Genomic DNA, 16,911 nt, shown 5'->3' on the forward strand with positions numbered 1-16,911 from the left:
GAGCCATGGCGTTTCCCACAGTGATGCAAATTGTGAGATCCCTTGTATCCCCTGTAATTTCCTCACTGCCCACCAAAGTTTGTGCATTAACAGATTAGTTGGAGTTCTGCAAGAGGGTGTCTTAAATTTGTGAGCCTCCAATGCTTCATAGAGTCTGAGTGATTTAAAATGTGATTGGAGTAGAAGACGTTGAGCCCCCCCTCCCACTCCAGGGTCATCCCACCCACGAATATGCTGGAGCTGAGCTGCCATATAATAAACCCACGGATTTGGGACAACAAGGCCACCCATTGTTTTATCTCTTTGCAAAGTTTCCAGTTTAATTCTTGGAGCTTGTTTTCCCCAGATTAGGTCCCTGAACATGCTGTTTACTTTAAGGAAATATCTCTGGGGAAGCCATATTGGAGAATTATGCAATACATATAGCAATTGTGGCATCCAGATCATCTTGACCAAGTTAGTGCGGCCCACCACTGACAGTGGCAATTTAGACCACGTGTCCAGTTTACACTTGAATCTGGCCAGTATTGGGTTGAGGTTTAGTTTCTCATAGTCAATTACTTTAGATGTTACATTAATACCCAAATATTTAAATTCATTAACCACTTGTAAGCCTGAGTCAGTATAGTGAGGTGCATTAATGTTCCCATTATCTATTGGAAGCAGTACTGACTTAGTCCAATTAATCACCAAACCCGAAAATTTCCCAAACTTCTCGATTGTCTCCATAGCTACAGATAATGTTTTGGAGGCTTCCGCTAAAAATAGTAGTGCATCGTCAGCATAAAGCGAAAATTTTCTCCTCTATATTCCCTCTGCGAAATCCCATTATGCCAGGGTGCATCCTGATAGCCGCAGCTAGTGGTTCAATGGCCAGTGCAAACAGTAAAGGGGACAATGGGCAGCCCTGCCGGGTACCCCTCCCCAGTTCAAAGGCTGAAGTAAGACGCCCATTTACCCTTAATCGTGCCAAGGCCTCTCATATAGTAGCTTGATCCATGAAATAAATCCAGCGCCCATACCAAATTTCTCCAAAACTACCCATAGATATTCCCATTCAACAGAGTCAAATGCTTTAGCAGCGTCTAGCGAGCAAATAACCCTGTCTCCTGCATAGTCCACTGGCAACTGAAGATTAAGAAATAGTCTATGGATATTAACGGCTGTAGACCTAGCTGGCATAAAGCCCGATTGATCACTATGTATAACATTAGATATTATGTTATTTAACCTGGAGGCCAGAACTTTTGCTATAATTTTAATGTCCGTAGGTAGCAGGGATATAGGCCTATAGGATTCGGGGAGCAATGGATCCTTACCCGGTTTGGGTATCACTACAATAACTGCTTCTCTCATTGAGAGGGGCACAATGCCTTCCCTGGCTGTCTCCTGGAAGGTGCACCGCAATTGAAGTAGTAATATATCCTCAAATTTCATGTATATTTCCATAGGGAACCCGTCCAACCCTGGTGATTTATTATTGGCCATTGAAGCTGTGGCCATTTGTAACTCCTCTAATTGCAGGGGACTATTTAAGTATTTTTTATCTGCCTCAGAGATAGCTGGAAGATCAATCCCCTCCAAAAAGTCAGGATTTGTTCTCTGCTAAACCGTGTTTTGGTTCTGTATAAGTCCTGATAAAATTCTCTGAAAGTATTTGATATTTGATCTGGCTGATTAACCATTGCACCTTCCTTATTTTTTAAAGCGCCTATAAAGGATGTCCCTATTTGAGCCCTTGCAATCATAGCCAGTAAATGCCCTGCCTTTTCCCCTTCTTCATAAAAATGTGTTTGGGAAAATAGTCGCTTATTCTTATTCTTGGCCTTCTCCCTAATATGTGTGGAGTATGCCTCCTGCGCCTCTTTCCAGGTCATTAGGTCCTCCTCTGTACCTGATTGGACAAATTTATTTTCCGTGAGTCTAACCCTGTCTTGCAAGAATTCCCCAAATTGGTTAGTTTTAGTCTTGGATCTATTTATAGCTTGTATCAAGACTCCCCTCAGACAGGCCTTCATAGCGTCCCATAGTGAGTTCTGCATCACAGAGCCCTTATTTTCTATAAAATTGTTTTGAAGAGCTGATGTAATCAAATTTGTGTCTATGATTTGCAACCAAAAGGGATTCATGGACCATCTAGTAAGGGTAGCTTCCAATCTGGGCAAAAGACATAGGCTCATCATCAAGGGTGAGTTGTCCGACAGTACTCTAGGTAAATATTCCACCCTTTCCACTAAAGGGAGAATGTGTTCTGTTCCTAGTACTAAATCTATGCGGGAGAGGGTGTTATGTGATTTAGAGTATCAGGAGAATTGTTGTGTTTTGGGATATTTAAGACGCCATATATCAGTCAAGGATAACTCTGATAGGAGCTCACCAAACTTAGTTATGGGGGTAGCCTCTGTAGCTGTGTCTGATCTGAATCTATCCCAGTATGGGTGTACAATATTGTTAAAATCTCCCATGCATAGCACAGGGACCCCCGGTACTTTGTCTATGAGTGACGCAATTTCCTTCATAATATTATTATTATAGGGAGGGGGAATGTAGACTGCCACTAGTAATAATTCTTTGGTGAATATTCTACAATGAATCCCAATGAATCTGCCCTCCTCATCCACCTTAGCGGATATCAATTCAAAAGGGATAGATCTATGTACTAAAATACTGACACCCCTCGAGTAACTTGAAAAGGTAGAATGAAAACTATGGCTGATCCATGAACGCTTCAGGGCCGCTATATTACTTTTTTTCTAGATGCGTTTCCTGCAGACATACCACTGCTGGTGAATTTCCCCGTATATATTCCATGACAGCTGTCCTCTTTAAGGGGTCTCCCAACCCTCTCACGTTCCAAGAAAGGAATTTTACTTGGTTAGCCATTAGCATATAACGCATAGGGGATGGACAGGATACGTATGACAAGCGTTAACATAACTCCGGTTCCCAAATACAAGGTTATGATAATACCCCTTTTCCATACAAGATCACTGTAATCCATACGGGTGGCAGAACTGCGCAGTACAATCTATAAACATACAACTTACAAAAACATACAAACAGAAAAATACCGATCCATCCAGAAAAATCAGATGGATGGGGGTACCAGTCCAACTCGCATCCGCACATGAAGCAAGCGAGCAACCTACTAAAAGAGAAAAATAAACGTTTCTTGGGAGCCTGCCATTTTAGGATAATAGACAGAATATCCATTTTCCACTGGGCCGTGGGTTACTTGGTAAGAATTATGACTTCAACAGTCAATGAGATATCTTCTGATGGCACATGACTTAAGTTATACGGCTTCATTCAACGTTGTGGGTTCTGGCGAAGTTGCTGTTCATTTAGATCAAGCCAGCGGAGTGCTTCCTTAGGATTTTCAAAAAAGGAGGTCCCTCCTAGGGCGGCCACTCTGAGTTTCGCCGGGTAAAGCATGGAGTATGGTATTTGTAGCTGGCGTAGCCGTCGTTTCACATCCACAAATTGTGCCCTGCATTTTGACACTTCAATGGAGTAGTCAGGGAAAAAGGACACCTTTTGGCCATTGACAGAGATGTCCCCTTTATCACGAGCTGCCTTAAGGATGCCGTCACGGTCCTTATAGTGGAGCAGCTTCATTAGGACTGGCCGCGGCGGGGCTCCGGGTAACAGCCGAATAGGAACTCTGTGCGCCCTTTCCACAGCAAATAGAGGGGTCAGGTGTTCTGCCCCAAACAGGGAGAGCAGGCATTTCTCAAAATACTCAGTAGGGTTATTGCTCTCGGTTTTTTCAGGGATGCCACTTACCCTTATATTATTCCGCCTGAGTCTGTTCTCCAGATCATCAGTTTTAGCTAGCAATGCCAGGATCTGTTGGTCATGTCTGCAATTGTCACTGATAATTTGAGGCTGTTTATCCTCCAAATCACTAATTCTCCTCTCAGCTGCTGTGGTGCGATCTGTTACTTTATGCAGCCCCTGTCTCATATAGGAAAGTTCTTCCTTAATCTCACCCATTTGATTACTAAGTGAGGACAGGACAGATCCATACTGTGTAACAACCATGAAAACATCCTTAATTGTAGGCTCTTCTGTCTGCTGGGTTGAGAGAGTGCTGAAGGGGTTAACCTCTGGCCGAAGCTGCAGGCAGTTATCTGAGGGGTCAGTATTATCTGTATTGTCACATTCTCCTGGGAGAGCAGAGAAGCCATTAGCCATCCCCTTCATCTGTGCCTGCACTGTATTACTCAAGGGGGCTGCTCTGTTTGTCTTAGCATAACTAGCTAGTTTAACTGCAGCGTTCATGGAAGTAGACTTGCCTGGTGCATCTGGGGATGTGGAAAGCTTCAGTTTCTCGGCGCCATCTTGAGATTGTCTGTCTGCTCCTGCAGTTACCTCACAGTGCCTTCTGCCTGCTTTCCCAGCCATAAAAAAAACTCCTCTGTTGTGCACCAATGGTTACAGGAGCTCAGAGGGAGATGTTATCTCTGGTTTTATTACTATTTAGGGCCCAGTGGAGACTTTTACAGGCTATTGCTCCCAGAGCTGATCTGTCCTGGACCGCTCACATGTCCAGCCAAGCCACGCCCCCAATTTAGTTACTTTTTAATTGTGTCTAATTCACGCAACATTATTTTTTTCTGCTTGTATTATCTCATTTTTATATGACAGGTAAGTCTCATGTGTTTTTTTACATGGCCATTGAGATTGTAAATATAAAAGCAGAAAGCACAACAACACAATACCAATTCAACATGCAAACAGTGGGGGTACGTTATTGACTTGTATCTGTGCAATGTTTTAGCTCCAGACATAAAACGAGCCACTCTCAAGGATCAAAGGCTCATTGTTGGTCTGGAGATATGTGTTAATGAAGTACCCCTACTTTTTAGCATTTTTAATTGCAGTGCTGCCTGCTTTTGTTTTTTTGTCTATTAAGTGTGTATGTTGTAATAGCCAAGGATCCTGAACCCACTTTTTTCCATACTATACTAAGATAGTTATAAACATCCAGATATAATGTATAAATGTAATGCTAAAAATAAACATAACAGACAATCAATCTTTTGTGCAGCCCAAAAAGCAATGGTCACATGTGCTAGAACATTTTCCATTCTCCATTACTGATGGTCTTGTATAAAGATCTTTTGCTGCACTTCTAATACCTTATGTCGTGTTATGTCACGCATGTAATCTGGTGTTGTATCTATATCTATTTATAATTATTTTGACTGTTTTTACATGATTTCTGTTATTTCCCACCGGTGACTGGTGGTTTGTGAATTCCAACCATTTCAGTTCCCTTCATGTTCTTGCTTCTTCTTCCACATCTCCTAAGACAGGACATCATGAATCACTTTCTGTAAATTAGTACTGAACTTCCTCAGACCTTTTTCTTTGTGTCTGTATATATTACACGCACACACACACACGTGTATATTGATGATATTGATAGAACTTACTATTAATATCCTTTCTATGGGGCTGCCAGCAAGATCCCTAATGGAATCCAGGTATCTGAAGGGATGGGTTTTTATTCGGGATCAGAAGGGTTTGGTTTTTACTAGGGTCTTGCATAGCCAATTGTGAACAAATTACTGGCAAAAAAATACTTTCTTACTTGGATGTATGCCTCAAGTCCTTGCCGCCTTTGCTCTTGGACCTTGGACATCCAATTTGGAACCCGTTTAGGTGGAAACTCAGGAACTTTGCATGTCTTCTTGAGCTGCGAAGACAATAAGAATTTCACCCACTTAGCATGACAATTTGGAAAAGGGCGATTGGTGTTGCGCAGCTGCAGACTCTGACAGGAGTAAGCAAGTGACATGGTTTCCTTGTAGACAGCTAAAAATAATTATTATGAAGCCCAGTAGCCCTGTAAACTTGTAGGCAAAACATAAGCTCAAACCGGCACATGATGCCACAACATCCTTATGAGGTTTTGGAGCTAGCAATGAATATTGTGGTACATCACGGAGCATCCCATCATAAATCCCCCTTGTCAATCATTATTAATAAGGTGTTACAACACTGGACTAGTGATAACTGTGTTCTTTTACGGTTTTCTTAAGTGTTTATTTTAATTACAAGTACATTCACATCCTTAGATCAGAATGAGGTGTGGTCTAGTAAACTATGACCGAATCATTCCTGCATTGGCAGAGGCAAGGGAAATCTGTGCATGCATTTCCATGACTGCAAGTACACGTCCCATGAGATTGGACACAAACAATTATTGTTTACAACTGGAATATACAGGGTTCCACAGAGCGCACCTGATGGTCACATTTTTATATATTAAAAGTTATACTGTATTCACTACATATTGAAGTAAAAGCCGATGGAATAGAAAATGTTCAGCTCCCTCAATCTCTGTGGACACCAGCGAAGAACATTTCAGCACAAATCTAGAAAAATCACTGTAGATTGCCTAAGAAAAAAAAAGAAACTACAACATCCATGCCTACCGTGATGCTTCAGTGGTAAACCAAGCGTTATCACTGAAGGCCAAGTGTACAGAGCCCCATGGGGGACTAGAGAAAAGTGCCATTGTGGCACCAGGTGAGGAGAGTATAGTAAAACTTTGAGTGTTTTCTTCTAAATATGAAGGCTATGGATCTGTAGGTATTCCACAGAAATTGGGGATTGTCAAAAGAGAAAGTCTGCAACTAATCAGTCACAAATATTGACATGCTGCAGTCTCAAAAATTAGCACTTTCAGTCAATTTCTCAGTAGAAAAATTCTACAGCGATTGAATGAGATTTGAAGTTTCATCCAACTTGCTGGTACTGTATTCCTCTGTGGATTTCATCCTTAAAATCAGGATGAAAATTCTGCAGGTAAATGTAAATACTCTCTTAAACAGACCTGTTATTTCTGCAATTTTTTTGAATAGTAAAATAAGCTTACATGATCTTAAACCCCTCTAAAAATGCCACTGGGTAACAGTGCAGATTTGTGTAAATAGAAATACATTGTGAAATTATCAATTTGATTTTAGAAATTATAGATCGAGGGATCTATGAGCATTAAGGTTAAGCATCATAGGTTCAATACTTGAAAGTGTACAAACAAATCTAAAAGATGAAGGAAAAATACTTACCACCTTATGGAGTGTATAAAATTCACTATATCGGCGGTCCAGGGTATGTCGACGGCCATTGCATAAGACATCTAATTTGAAGACCTAACAAGAAGAAAGGATTTAATTTATAGCTTATATACAAGAACACATAATGAAAGTTCACATTAAACGTATGTAAACAAAGAATAAAAAAGAGAAAAGTATAGAGCTCACCACGCTTATCCAAACCATGTGAAGCAGACAATAGTGCATCGATGGGTGCCAAATCCTGCTCGTGCGGCACAGCAAAAATAAACCAAAATAGAGGAATTTTTCACACTTCCATCCAATGAATAAAAATGCTTTATTGTAAATCCATAAAAACTAGCAAATACATTTGGAGGTGAATTCAAATAATGAATTTTAAGATGCCTGCAGTCTGATTTTGTATTACCCTTAGCAGACAACCAGTTTCCCGCTTCCCATTAGAATAAACCTGCATGTGTTAAAGGGAGTCTGTCATCACAGAATGACTGTTCAACCCAAGTACAGGCGCTCGGTGCATCATGGCGTGGCCAAACAGTTAAGCGCACCTTCCAATCTAGTACTTATGTTCCCTCTATCTCCACCCCTCCCCACATTCTTTGACAGCTCTGGCTTCATAAAGTCTGAGAACGGCGGAGATAGATGGAAAAGAAGCAGGTGGGAAGGTGTACTTAAATGTTGGCCCTGCCATGATGCACCGAGCTCCTGTTCTTGGTTTTACCACTCATTCTGTGCTGACAGAGTCCCTTTAATGGTGGAGTTGGGTTAAAGAAAAAAAAAAGTTGTTTCTCGGACAGCTATCTTACAGTGCTGGCCAAAAGTATTGGCACCCTTGCAATTCTGTCAGATAATACTCAGTTTCTTCCTGAAAATGATTGCAATCACAAATTCTTTGGTATTATTCTCATTTAATTTGTCTTCAATGAAAAAAACACAAAAATAATTGTCCTAAAGCCAAATTGGATATAATTCCACACCAAACCTAAAAAAGGGGGTGGACAAAAGTATTGGCACCCTTTGAAAAATCATGTGATGCTTCTCTGATTCGTGTAATTAACAGCACCTGTAACTTACCTGTGGCACCTAACAGGTGTTGGCAATAACTAAATCACACTTGCAGCCAGTTAACATGGATTAAAGTTGACTCAACCTCTGTCCTGTGTCCTTGTGTGTACCACATTGAGCATGGAGAAAAGAAAGAAGACCAAAGAACTGTCTGAGGACTTGAGAAACCAAATTGTGAGGAAGCATGAGCAATCTCAAGGCTACAAGTCCATCTCCAAAGACCTGAATGTTCCTGTGTCTTCCGTGCGCAGTGTCATCAAGAAGTTTAAAGCCCATGGCACTGTGGCTAACCTCCCTAGATGTGGGCGGAAAAGAAAAATTGACGAGAGATTTCAACGCAAGATTGTGCGGATGGTGGATAAAGAACCTCGACTAACATCCAAACAAGTTCAAGCTGCCCTGCAGTCCAAGGGTAAAACAGTGCCAACCCGTACTATCCGTCGGCGTCTGAATGAAAAGGGACTGTATGGTAGGATACCAAGGAAGACCCCACTTCTTACCCCAAGACATAAAAAAGCCAGGCTGGAGTTTGCCAAAACTTACCTGAGAAAGCCTAAAACGTTTTGGAAGAATGTTCTCTGGTCAGATGAGACAAAAGTAGAGCTTTTTGGGAAAAAGCATCAACATAGAGTGTACAGGAAAAAAAAGAGGCATTCAAAGAAAAGAACACGGTCCCTACAGTCAAACATGGCGGAGGTTCCCTGATGTTTTGGGGTTGCTTTGCTGCCTCTGGCACTGGACTGCTTGACCGTGTGCATGGCATTATGAAGTCTGAAGACTACCAACAAATTTTGCAGCATAATGTAGGGCCCAGTGTGAGAAAGCTGCGTCTCCCTCAGAGGTCATGGGTCTTCCAGCAGGACAATGACCCAAAACACACTTCCAAAAGCACTATAAAATGGTTTTAGAGAAAGCACTGGAGACTTCTAAGGTGGCCAGCAATGAGTCCAGACCTAAATCCCATAGAACACCTGTGGAGAGATCTCAAAATGGCAGTTTGGAGAAGGCACCCTTCAAATATCAGGGACCTGGAGCAGTTTGCCAAAGAAGAATGGTCTACAATTCCAGCAGAGCATTGTAAGAAACTCATTGATGGTTACCGGAAGCGGTTGTTCGCAGTTATTTTGGCTAAAGGTTGTGCAACCAAGTATTAGGCTGAGGGTGCCAATACTTTTGTCTGGCCCATTTTTGGAGTTTTGTGTGAAATGATCAATGATTTGATTTTAGCTTCATTCTCTTTTGTGTTTTTTCCTTGCAAGCAAATTAAATGAAGATAATAATACCAAAGAATTTGTGATTGCAATCATTTTCAGGAAGAAACTGAGTATTATCTGACAGAATTGCAGGGGTGCCAATACTTTTGGCCAGCACTGTATGTATATGACCAGCTTTACAGAGAATGGGATGAATACTGTATTCTGCAATAATGAATAGCCATCTGCTGGAAATAAAGTCAGTGCAATGACTATTAAAACATAACCTTTAGCTTAACTTCACTTAGATTGGTATGTAATAAAAAGCTTGGATTTCTGGAGTGCTATCTACAATGAAGACAAAGTAGTTTTGCAGAGTGCACATCATAAACTTTGCAGCATATGTACAGCAAGGAGTCTGCTGATATTAATGATACGCGGGCTCCCCCTGCCACCAGTGATTGACAGTTGTCTCCCAGTGCAGAAAGCGGCCAATCACCAGCTGCGGGGAGCCAGTATATCATGCATACATCGATATCTCGCTGGCCGAGTGCGGCAATACTTAAAGATGTAAGAGCTACAGCATAACACCCCTGACAGGTTCCCTGTAATAAGCCAAGATACTAGCAAGTACATTGCTATCGCACTACTTGTCTTGTCATTGTAGGTATTGCCACATAAGTCAGAGCTCTTTATTACAGACCAATAAATGATAACGTTCAGTGAATATTCATGACAAAACACTGCAATAATATCAGTCCAGCAATTTTCTTGTTAGCACATTTTCCATAAATGCTGTATACTAATAGACAACATCTAAATTTATTAAGTAAAGGAGCAGAGCTATTGGGTAAGGAATGTCACAGCCTAAGCAAAGCAATGATGAGATAGAACTATATTCAGTACCACGTTGTCTACATATAATCAGTCAGTCACTCAATTTCATTACTTAGTACTAAAACTATAACCATCTGTATTCTTCCTGGTCAGCCATTAAAAACATGACATGCCAACTCCTAAATAGATATAGCTCTCCAGTTGAGTAAGCGGTGGGATGTGTGGGGGTTTATTAGGGCCACTCAAATATTATGGGGCCACCCATCTTAGACATATTCCGACATGAACCTCACATACGACTTAAAGGGACAGAAATAGAAAAGTGGTGGCTTGTGCCGACATTTTCCAACTCACTAATGTGGAACAACCCTCCTTCCCTCTGCAGTCATTGCTAGGCAAGATCAAATAAAGTGCTGAACCCTATATGTTTATGATTTATATTATGTTGTAAAATACAAAAGTGTAATAGGTAAAAGCATCATAAAAATCTCAACACTTCACAAATGTGACGTGTACAAGTGACAAGCAGGATAATTGTGTAATTGACGTGTTCTCGCCTGTTCTAACTTTTGACATTTGATCTAAGGTCAGATCATGTGACAGACCTGAACTCAGATTCTTTGGCTCTTGGTGAACAAAAACATTCCCCACACCCAAATCCTGTACAATAAAGCGTGTACGATTTCTGCAAACCAGACTGCACAAATCCTGCCCAAAAGAAAGTGACATCCAAGCAGAATCTACACAAGAGGTCTACTTAGGTAATCTCCAAGGGATAACTGCAGTTCTGTCTTTTAGTAAAGCAGTAAAATATATATAGATTTTTGGGGGACTATCAGATTTATCGCAAGACACATTTAGAAGGGTCTATCGCTCTATCTGCAAAATGAAAGATTATAGTTAAAGGGAATCTGTCGGTAGGATCAACTCTCTAAGCAGTCTATATGGGCATGTAGGTCATATATGGGAAGTTGAGTAAAGTGATACCTTGATATCTGTGATCCAATGTCATTTTCTTATAAGTAAATAAGCTGTTAAGATCTATGGGCCGGACACTGATCTGCATGAGGATCTGCCTCCAGAGCTTATTTCCTTGGCAGATTACCTTTATTAATCACCCAATAAAGGCAACAATCTCTACATTCTATCTATAAAAGTGGGTTTCCTAAAAATTCAAATATCACTTCCAAACTTCACTTATCCTAATCACAAAGCCTCATGCACAACAATATTTAGGCTGCGTGCCCACGTTGCGGATTACAAGCGTTTTTAATGCGGAATTTCCGCAGCGGAAATGCTTGTAAAACGCTTGGTAATCCGCACCCCATGGTCCCCAATGGGATTCCGCAAGTTCTATGCACATGCTGCGGATTTTTCCGCAGCGTTTATGCTGCGTTCAAAAATCCGCAGCATGTCAATTAATTTTGCGTTTCCGCAAGCGGAATTGCCTTTGTCCAATGCATAAAAAACGCAAGGCAATTCCGCATGTGGAAAACGCGCGATAAACGCGCGATAAACGCGTGCGGAATTCCGCATGCGTTTTTCCAGGAGAGGACTTGCAGAAATGAAGCAGAAATTTTCTGCTTCATTTCTGCAACGTGGGCACATAGCCTTAGGATCATACAAATATCAATTACAGAAGTAAACCATCTGCTGCCATCTTCCAGGATGATGAAGAGGAAACGAGGGTGGACATTTCAGCAAGGCAATGATCCCAAACACACAGCCAAGAAAACTCTCAATTGGTTTCAGAGAAAGAAAATAAAGCTGCTAGAATGGTCCAGAGAAACACCTGATCTGAACCCAATAGAAAAAGTTTATGGAAAGAAACAATATATTTACTTAATAAATTGGTGATGTGTTAAATACTTATTTCACGTGCTGTATGCTTTATTTTTGCAGTTTACCCTCTTCACTATATAAATTGCTCCACTTTATCTTTTTATTAGTCTATTGTTGCTTTTTATCTTTATAATGATGCATGAGGTTTGAGGGAACATGCAAAGGAAAAGTGGAGGTATGACCGTAGCAAGCTTATTTTAACTGAAGTATGACTGCTTGATGTCTATAGCTCCTTGCCTCTTTTTTGCTTAAAAGAAAAAATATTTATTACCGCCCTAAAGGGTAACCCGAAGTGGAGACGGCAGCTTCATCACAAGTGCTCCTTACATGACCAGCACACTGCCAAGTCACCAATATTGGTTCTTTTATCACACAGTAAATAATGTGCTTGTGACACAAGATAGGGAGACACCTTACAGCAGGTAACCTGATCTGAACAAGGGAAGAACACTACATAGCAAAATGGAAACAAAACCTTTATAAAGGAACAGTCACGTTAATCTAGGCCAGACGTCATATACTGTAGAAGTTATCGCCAGGTCCAGGAATGAGCTTCACTGACATGTGTTTTCTGGTTTGTGAGAGATGCAGTTTCTAAATCAATAGGAGACACTTCAGCAATCAGAGCCGAGGAACCATCTGATGTTTATATTGTTGTATTATTACCATTATTATTAAGCAATGTCTTGCAAATATATTTCTTTGAGGCACAAAAAGGGTTTTGCACCAGGGGTCCAGTTACCTATCAAGATATCCCCATTCTAACCTGAATGCTGATATGGGTCACTACACTTGGCATGTCTGTGGTTTCCCATCTGTTTTGTTACAATAGTCAATCTCCTGGAAATGAAATTCATTAACATCAAAGTAATCTAAATGACTTATGTGCTCGCTTGCTGCCATTGATTGGTCACAAGTTAATGCAATAAGAGAAGAATAGGAGAAAGCAGAATAAAAACAATAGGATCTTCAGCACGTGTGTTACAACTAGAAGAACTACCATCTGAACCAGCATACACAAATACTTCAGTTGTTTGCTTTTTTATTACCTAAATATATTCTATGGGAGCTTTCTACGATTGACAACGGGAAATGGCTGAACAAGTTTTATAGTAGTGTAAAGAAGATGGAAGGCATTTACAACCACACTGACCTCCATTCAATGTATTACTTTAGTAAGAATGGCCACTAAGGGCAGGGGTAGAGTCACAGATGGGCAATTGCCCTAACCATTACCTAAATAGCCTGGGCTAGTATCTTGGTAATGATCCTCCCTCTTCACCACCTTCCCCCCTCCTCTGTCCCCTTCCTTTTTACTCCTCAGTGAGGTTTTAAAACTATTAACTATTGAATTACTTTTTATGAACCTGAATAAGATGTAAACCTATTGTCACAAAGTCAATATTTGGCACTTTGTAAAAACCACATTAACAAAGAATGAACCAGCAGTCATTTTGGTCATTTAGACCCCCAATAATCAACTAATCTTGAGGGGGACAGTGCTGGGAGCTGTAACCTGTTTAACAGAAGAATTATGTCACTACATATTGGAAGATCCAGGATCACATATTTAATAATGCAATACCAGTTTAATAATGATGTACCACTTTACAGTACACCAGTAAATGTGCCCGGCTGTTATAACAACGCTTCACACAGTGCCCTTCCTAATTGTCACGGCCCACTTATAATAATCACAATATGAATATAAGTATACAATCAGCACTGTAATAGAGCGTGCGTGCGTGAATGAGGAAAGGGCAGATAATCTCCAACAAGAACAAAAGCTTGGGAATGGTAATATCCAACAGCTCAATCTTTTTTTGTTCCTCTGACCTCTGCTGTGGAGTTAGGATTCCTCCTTACACAATAATCGTCAGCTAGGTTTGGCCAACATCAGTCTAATGCGTATGGCCAGCAGGTGCAGCAAGCCACTCTGTCTTAGGCTACATTCACACATGCGTGTTACCATCCGATAGAAACATACAGACTTTTCTCAAGTGTCATCCTAGATGTGACAGATTTTTATTATCAGTTTGAATTTTTTCATTGACACAGGCAGACTGTCTGGACTATTTTAATCCATTTGCTCTTAAAGACGTTGTCCACTACTTTATCATTGATGACCTATCCTTAGCATAGGTCATCAAGGTCTGATCGGTTGGGGTCCGACACCTGACACATCAACTGTTATCAGTGTTGGCAGCCACTGGATGGAAATGCTCAACTGCGGAGCTGCTCCGCCTTTGGATAGTGTCCGCAGCTGGGTACTGCACATCCACCTCCTATTCAAATCAATAGGAGGCGGATGTGTAGTACCCAGCCATGGCCACTATCAGAAGGCGGAGCAGCTCCAGTCTACACCGAGAACAGCTGATCGGCGGGGGTGCCGGGTGTTGGACTCCAACTAATCAGACATTGATGACCTCTCCTAAGGATAGGTAATCAATGATATAGTAGTGGACAAACTCTTTAACATATCAGTTCAAAACTGTTGAAATTCAGATAGAACTCTGAAGTACAAAGTCTGTCTTCAGAGTCATCTGTTTTACAGGGATCCCCTTAGAATTTGAAGTTCCACTCCTGCAGGGTCTTTATATTGCCCTTAGTCTTAGACTCACCAGCCGGAGTCTTCACTTTCAATCAGTTTGTGACCTGACAGTTCAGTCCAGTGGTTACCAGGTGAGCCAGAGGTCACTTTTCAATGCAAATCTAGCTCATAGATTTGCATGAGAGCTTATGACCGTTACCTCGGACTTCCAGTCAGTCAGAAGTTGCAGTCACAAGATGGCGGAGCAGGACTGGAGTGGCGCCGATAAAAATTGAAGATACTGGCGGGTAAGTATGAGACTAAGGCTAGGGACCTTAGATCAGTAGCACCACTCCAGCACTGAAATAAAATGCTGGAGTGGTGCTTTAATGGCTGAGACTTATCTGCAAAATAGATAAGTGTACGTGCCCACGATCAGGAGCCGCTGCGTGTTTATGCAGTGTCAAATCCACAGCGTCCAGATGTTACAGCATAGTGGATGGATTTCTAGAAATCCCATGTCCACTATGTGTTGATCTGTGCACCTGCGGATACGGACATGCGGCGCATCCTTCAGACCCGCAGCATGTCGATTTTTCTTGCAGGTCCGCATGTGGACTTTTCCAATAGACTAACATCAATGAGGAAAGTCCAAAAGGGAAAAAAAACATGCGCTGCTCATTTGCATAATGAGGACAGAATCCATGCGGATCCATTTTTAAAACTGAAGTACGTATGTATCAATGAAACTCTATGGGTCTGTGTGCTGTCCGAGAAAAAAAATGTCAGCACTAGGACGTGTCACATGGATGAGTGAATGTAGCCTTATCCTGAATATTTCGGACTATCGCGGGGAAATGTATCTTAGTCCTGGGAAAGAAAAGCCTATCCATGGCACATGAATAGAAAATGGGAAGGTTTTTATCCCCTTCTCCAGTGAGAAAGAAAAGGGTCCAGCTCCGAGCAGAATCTATTATCCCTCAGTATTAGCAGTAAAGCAGAACAGGAGAGTGAATCAGAGGAACTGACTCCAAACCACAGATCAAAGTCTAGACTGGGGGACAGTGCACCATCCTGTAGGGAGGAAGCTTAGGAAATAGGACAACTGGCAGATACACCAACATCAGCAATGCTACATGTGGTACACAGGGACCCCCAATGCCAAGTGTGCCAGGAGGGTCTAAGGAGACAGCATTCATACATTACCAGTAATAAGCATGCCATCTTTATGCTAAAGTTATCATTAGTGCCGAACCTGTGAGGAAACTTGATTTTTTTCCATCTTTGCTTGCTGGTAGTGGTGCCATGCCCTGGCAGGAGTGCTGCAGCCCTGGGGGGCACAGATATGTGAGGACTATGGGACGATACAAGACGTCTGCTGTGTAATACTAAGTGCAAAGCGACTAGGAGGGTAAAGCGATGCCAGCTAGTGTCCGCCTCACACTGTGGGCAGATGTGCCAGCTGAGGCTGTCAGGGCACCGTGCAGACAAAGCCCCCAGCTGCCCCCTCACAGTGCCCGGCAGCTGAGAAGAATGGGCAGAGGCTGCCACCTACCGTGTGGGTCTTGTCAGACTTGTACAGCTGGTGCCCCACTGACGGGACGTGCACTTCCAGCATTCTCCCCCTCCGTGCAGCCAGGATGGAGCTGACAAGGCGCCAGGCTCAGGGTCTCGCCATGCCCCCGGGATGTCTGTGCCCTGGCAGTGTGCGGGTCCGCAGTGCCCCGGGCTACACACGACATCTGATGTGTCTGTGCCACCCCACCCCCACCTGTGCCTTCAGCTGTTAGAAACTTGGTAACACTGCCCTCCCCGGCTCCATTCATGGCAGCACAGAGCCGCCCTCCCTCCGTCCCTCCGCTCCTCACAGCGGTCCCGCCCTCCTCCGCCTCTCACCATGGCCGTCCCCCAGAGACATGGACGAGATAAGAGGGGGCGGCCAGCTCTGCCGGCTCACGGTGTGGAGTCACATCATAGGATGTAGTTTGTTCGCCCTCAGGTGCCCGGGCAGTGCCATGTGCTGAGGAAAATCACATTACTCACATAGGACTAGAATCAAAAATACAATCTGTGGTTTCTTTCTTTGAAGACAATGCAAAAAAACTACAGAAAAAGCGCATTAAATGTAAATAGATATGGAGACAGATCCAACAATGTGCACCAAGTATTCAAGTGACTGGGAGGAAAATGGCAGCCCCTAAAAGTGTGGAGACTCGGTGGTCCACTGTGTACATCACTTACATCCGATAGTTGATCACCAAGTGTCAGACACCCACCAATCCCATATTGATGACCGATCCTACAGAAAGATCATCAATGTGATAGTCCAGGACAACCTCCTTTAATTTAAAGGGAT

The 16,911-nt window shown here is 42.2% G+C and overlaps 1 protein-coding gene across 3 annotated transcripts in view; it reads right to left on the minus strand.

Annotated features, from left to right (window-relative positions):
• The window catches only part of SNX22 (sorting nexin 22), a 30,022-nt gene extending 13,589 nt beyond the window's left edge, over positions 1–16,433 (minus strand). For 2 of the 3 annotated variants that reach the window (XM_073652843.1, XM_073652842.1), the window contains exons 1-3: positions 16,111–16,433; positions 7,083–7,166; positions 5,600–5,704 (exon numbers count right to left, since the gene is read on the minus strand). In XM_073652843.1, the coding sequence (XP_073508944.1) occupies positions 5,600–5,704; positions 7,083–7,166; positions 16,111–16,173 (252 nt within the window). In that variant the 5' untranslated portion in view covers positions 16,174–16,433. Of the gene's footprint in view, positions 1–5,599; positions 5,705–7,082; positions 7,167–15,810; positions 15,983–16,110 lie in introns of those variants that run through there. The other variant, XM_073652845.1, reaches the window with a different exon arrangement.
• Positions 16,434–16,911: the final 478 nt, after the last annotated feature.

This window comes from Phyllobates terribilis, unplaced genomic scaffold, assembly GCF_046119375.1.
Source record: "Phyllobates terribilis strain yellow unplaced genomic scaffold, ASM4611937v1 Scaffold_11__3_contigs__length_659146591, whole genome shotgun sequence".
Classification (NCBI taxonomy): Eukaryota; Metazoa; Chordata; class Amphibia; order Anura; family Dendrobatidae; genus Phyllobates; species Phyllobates terribilis.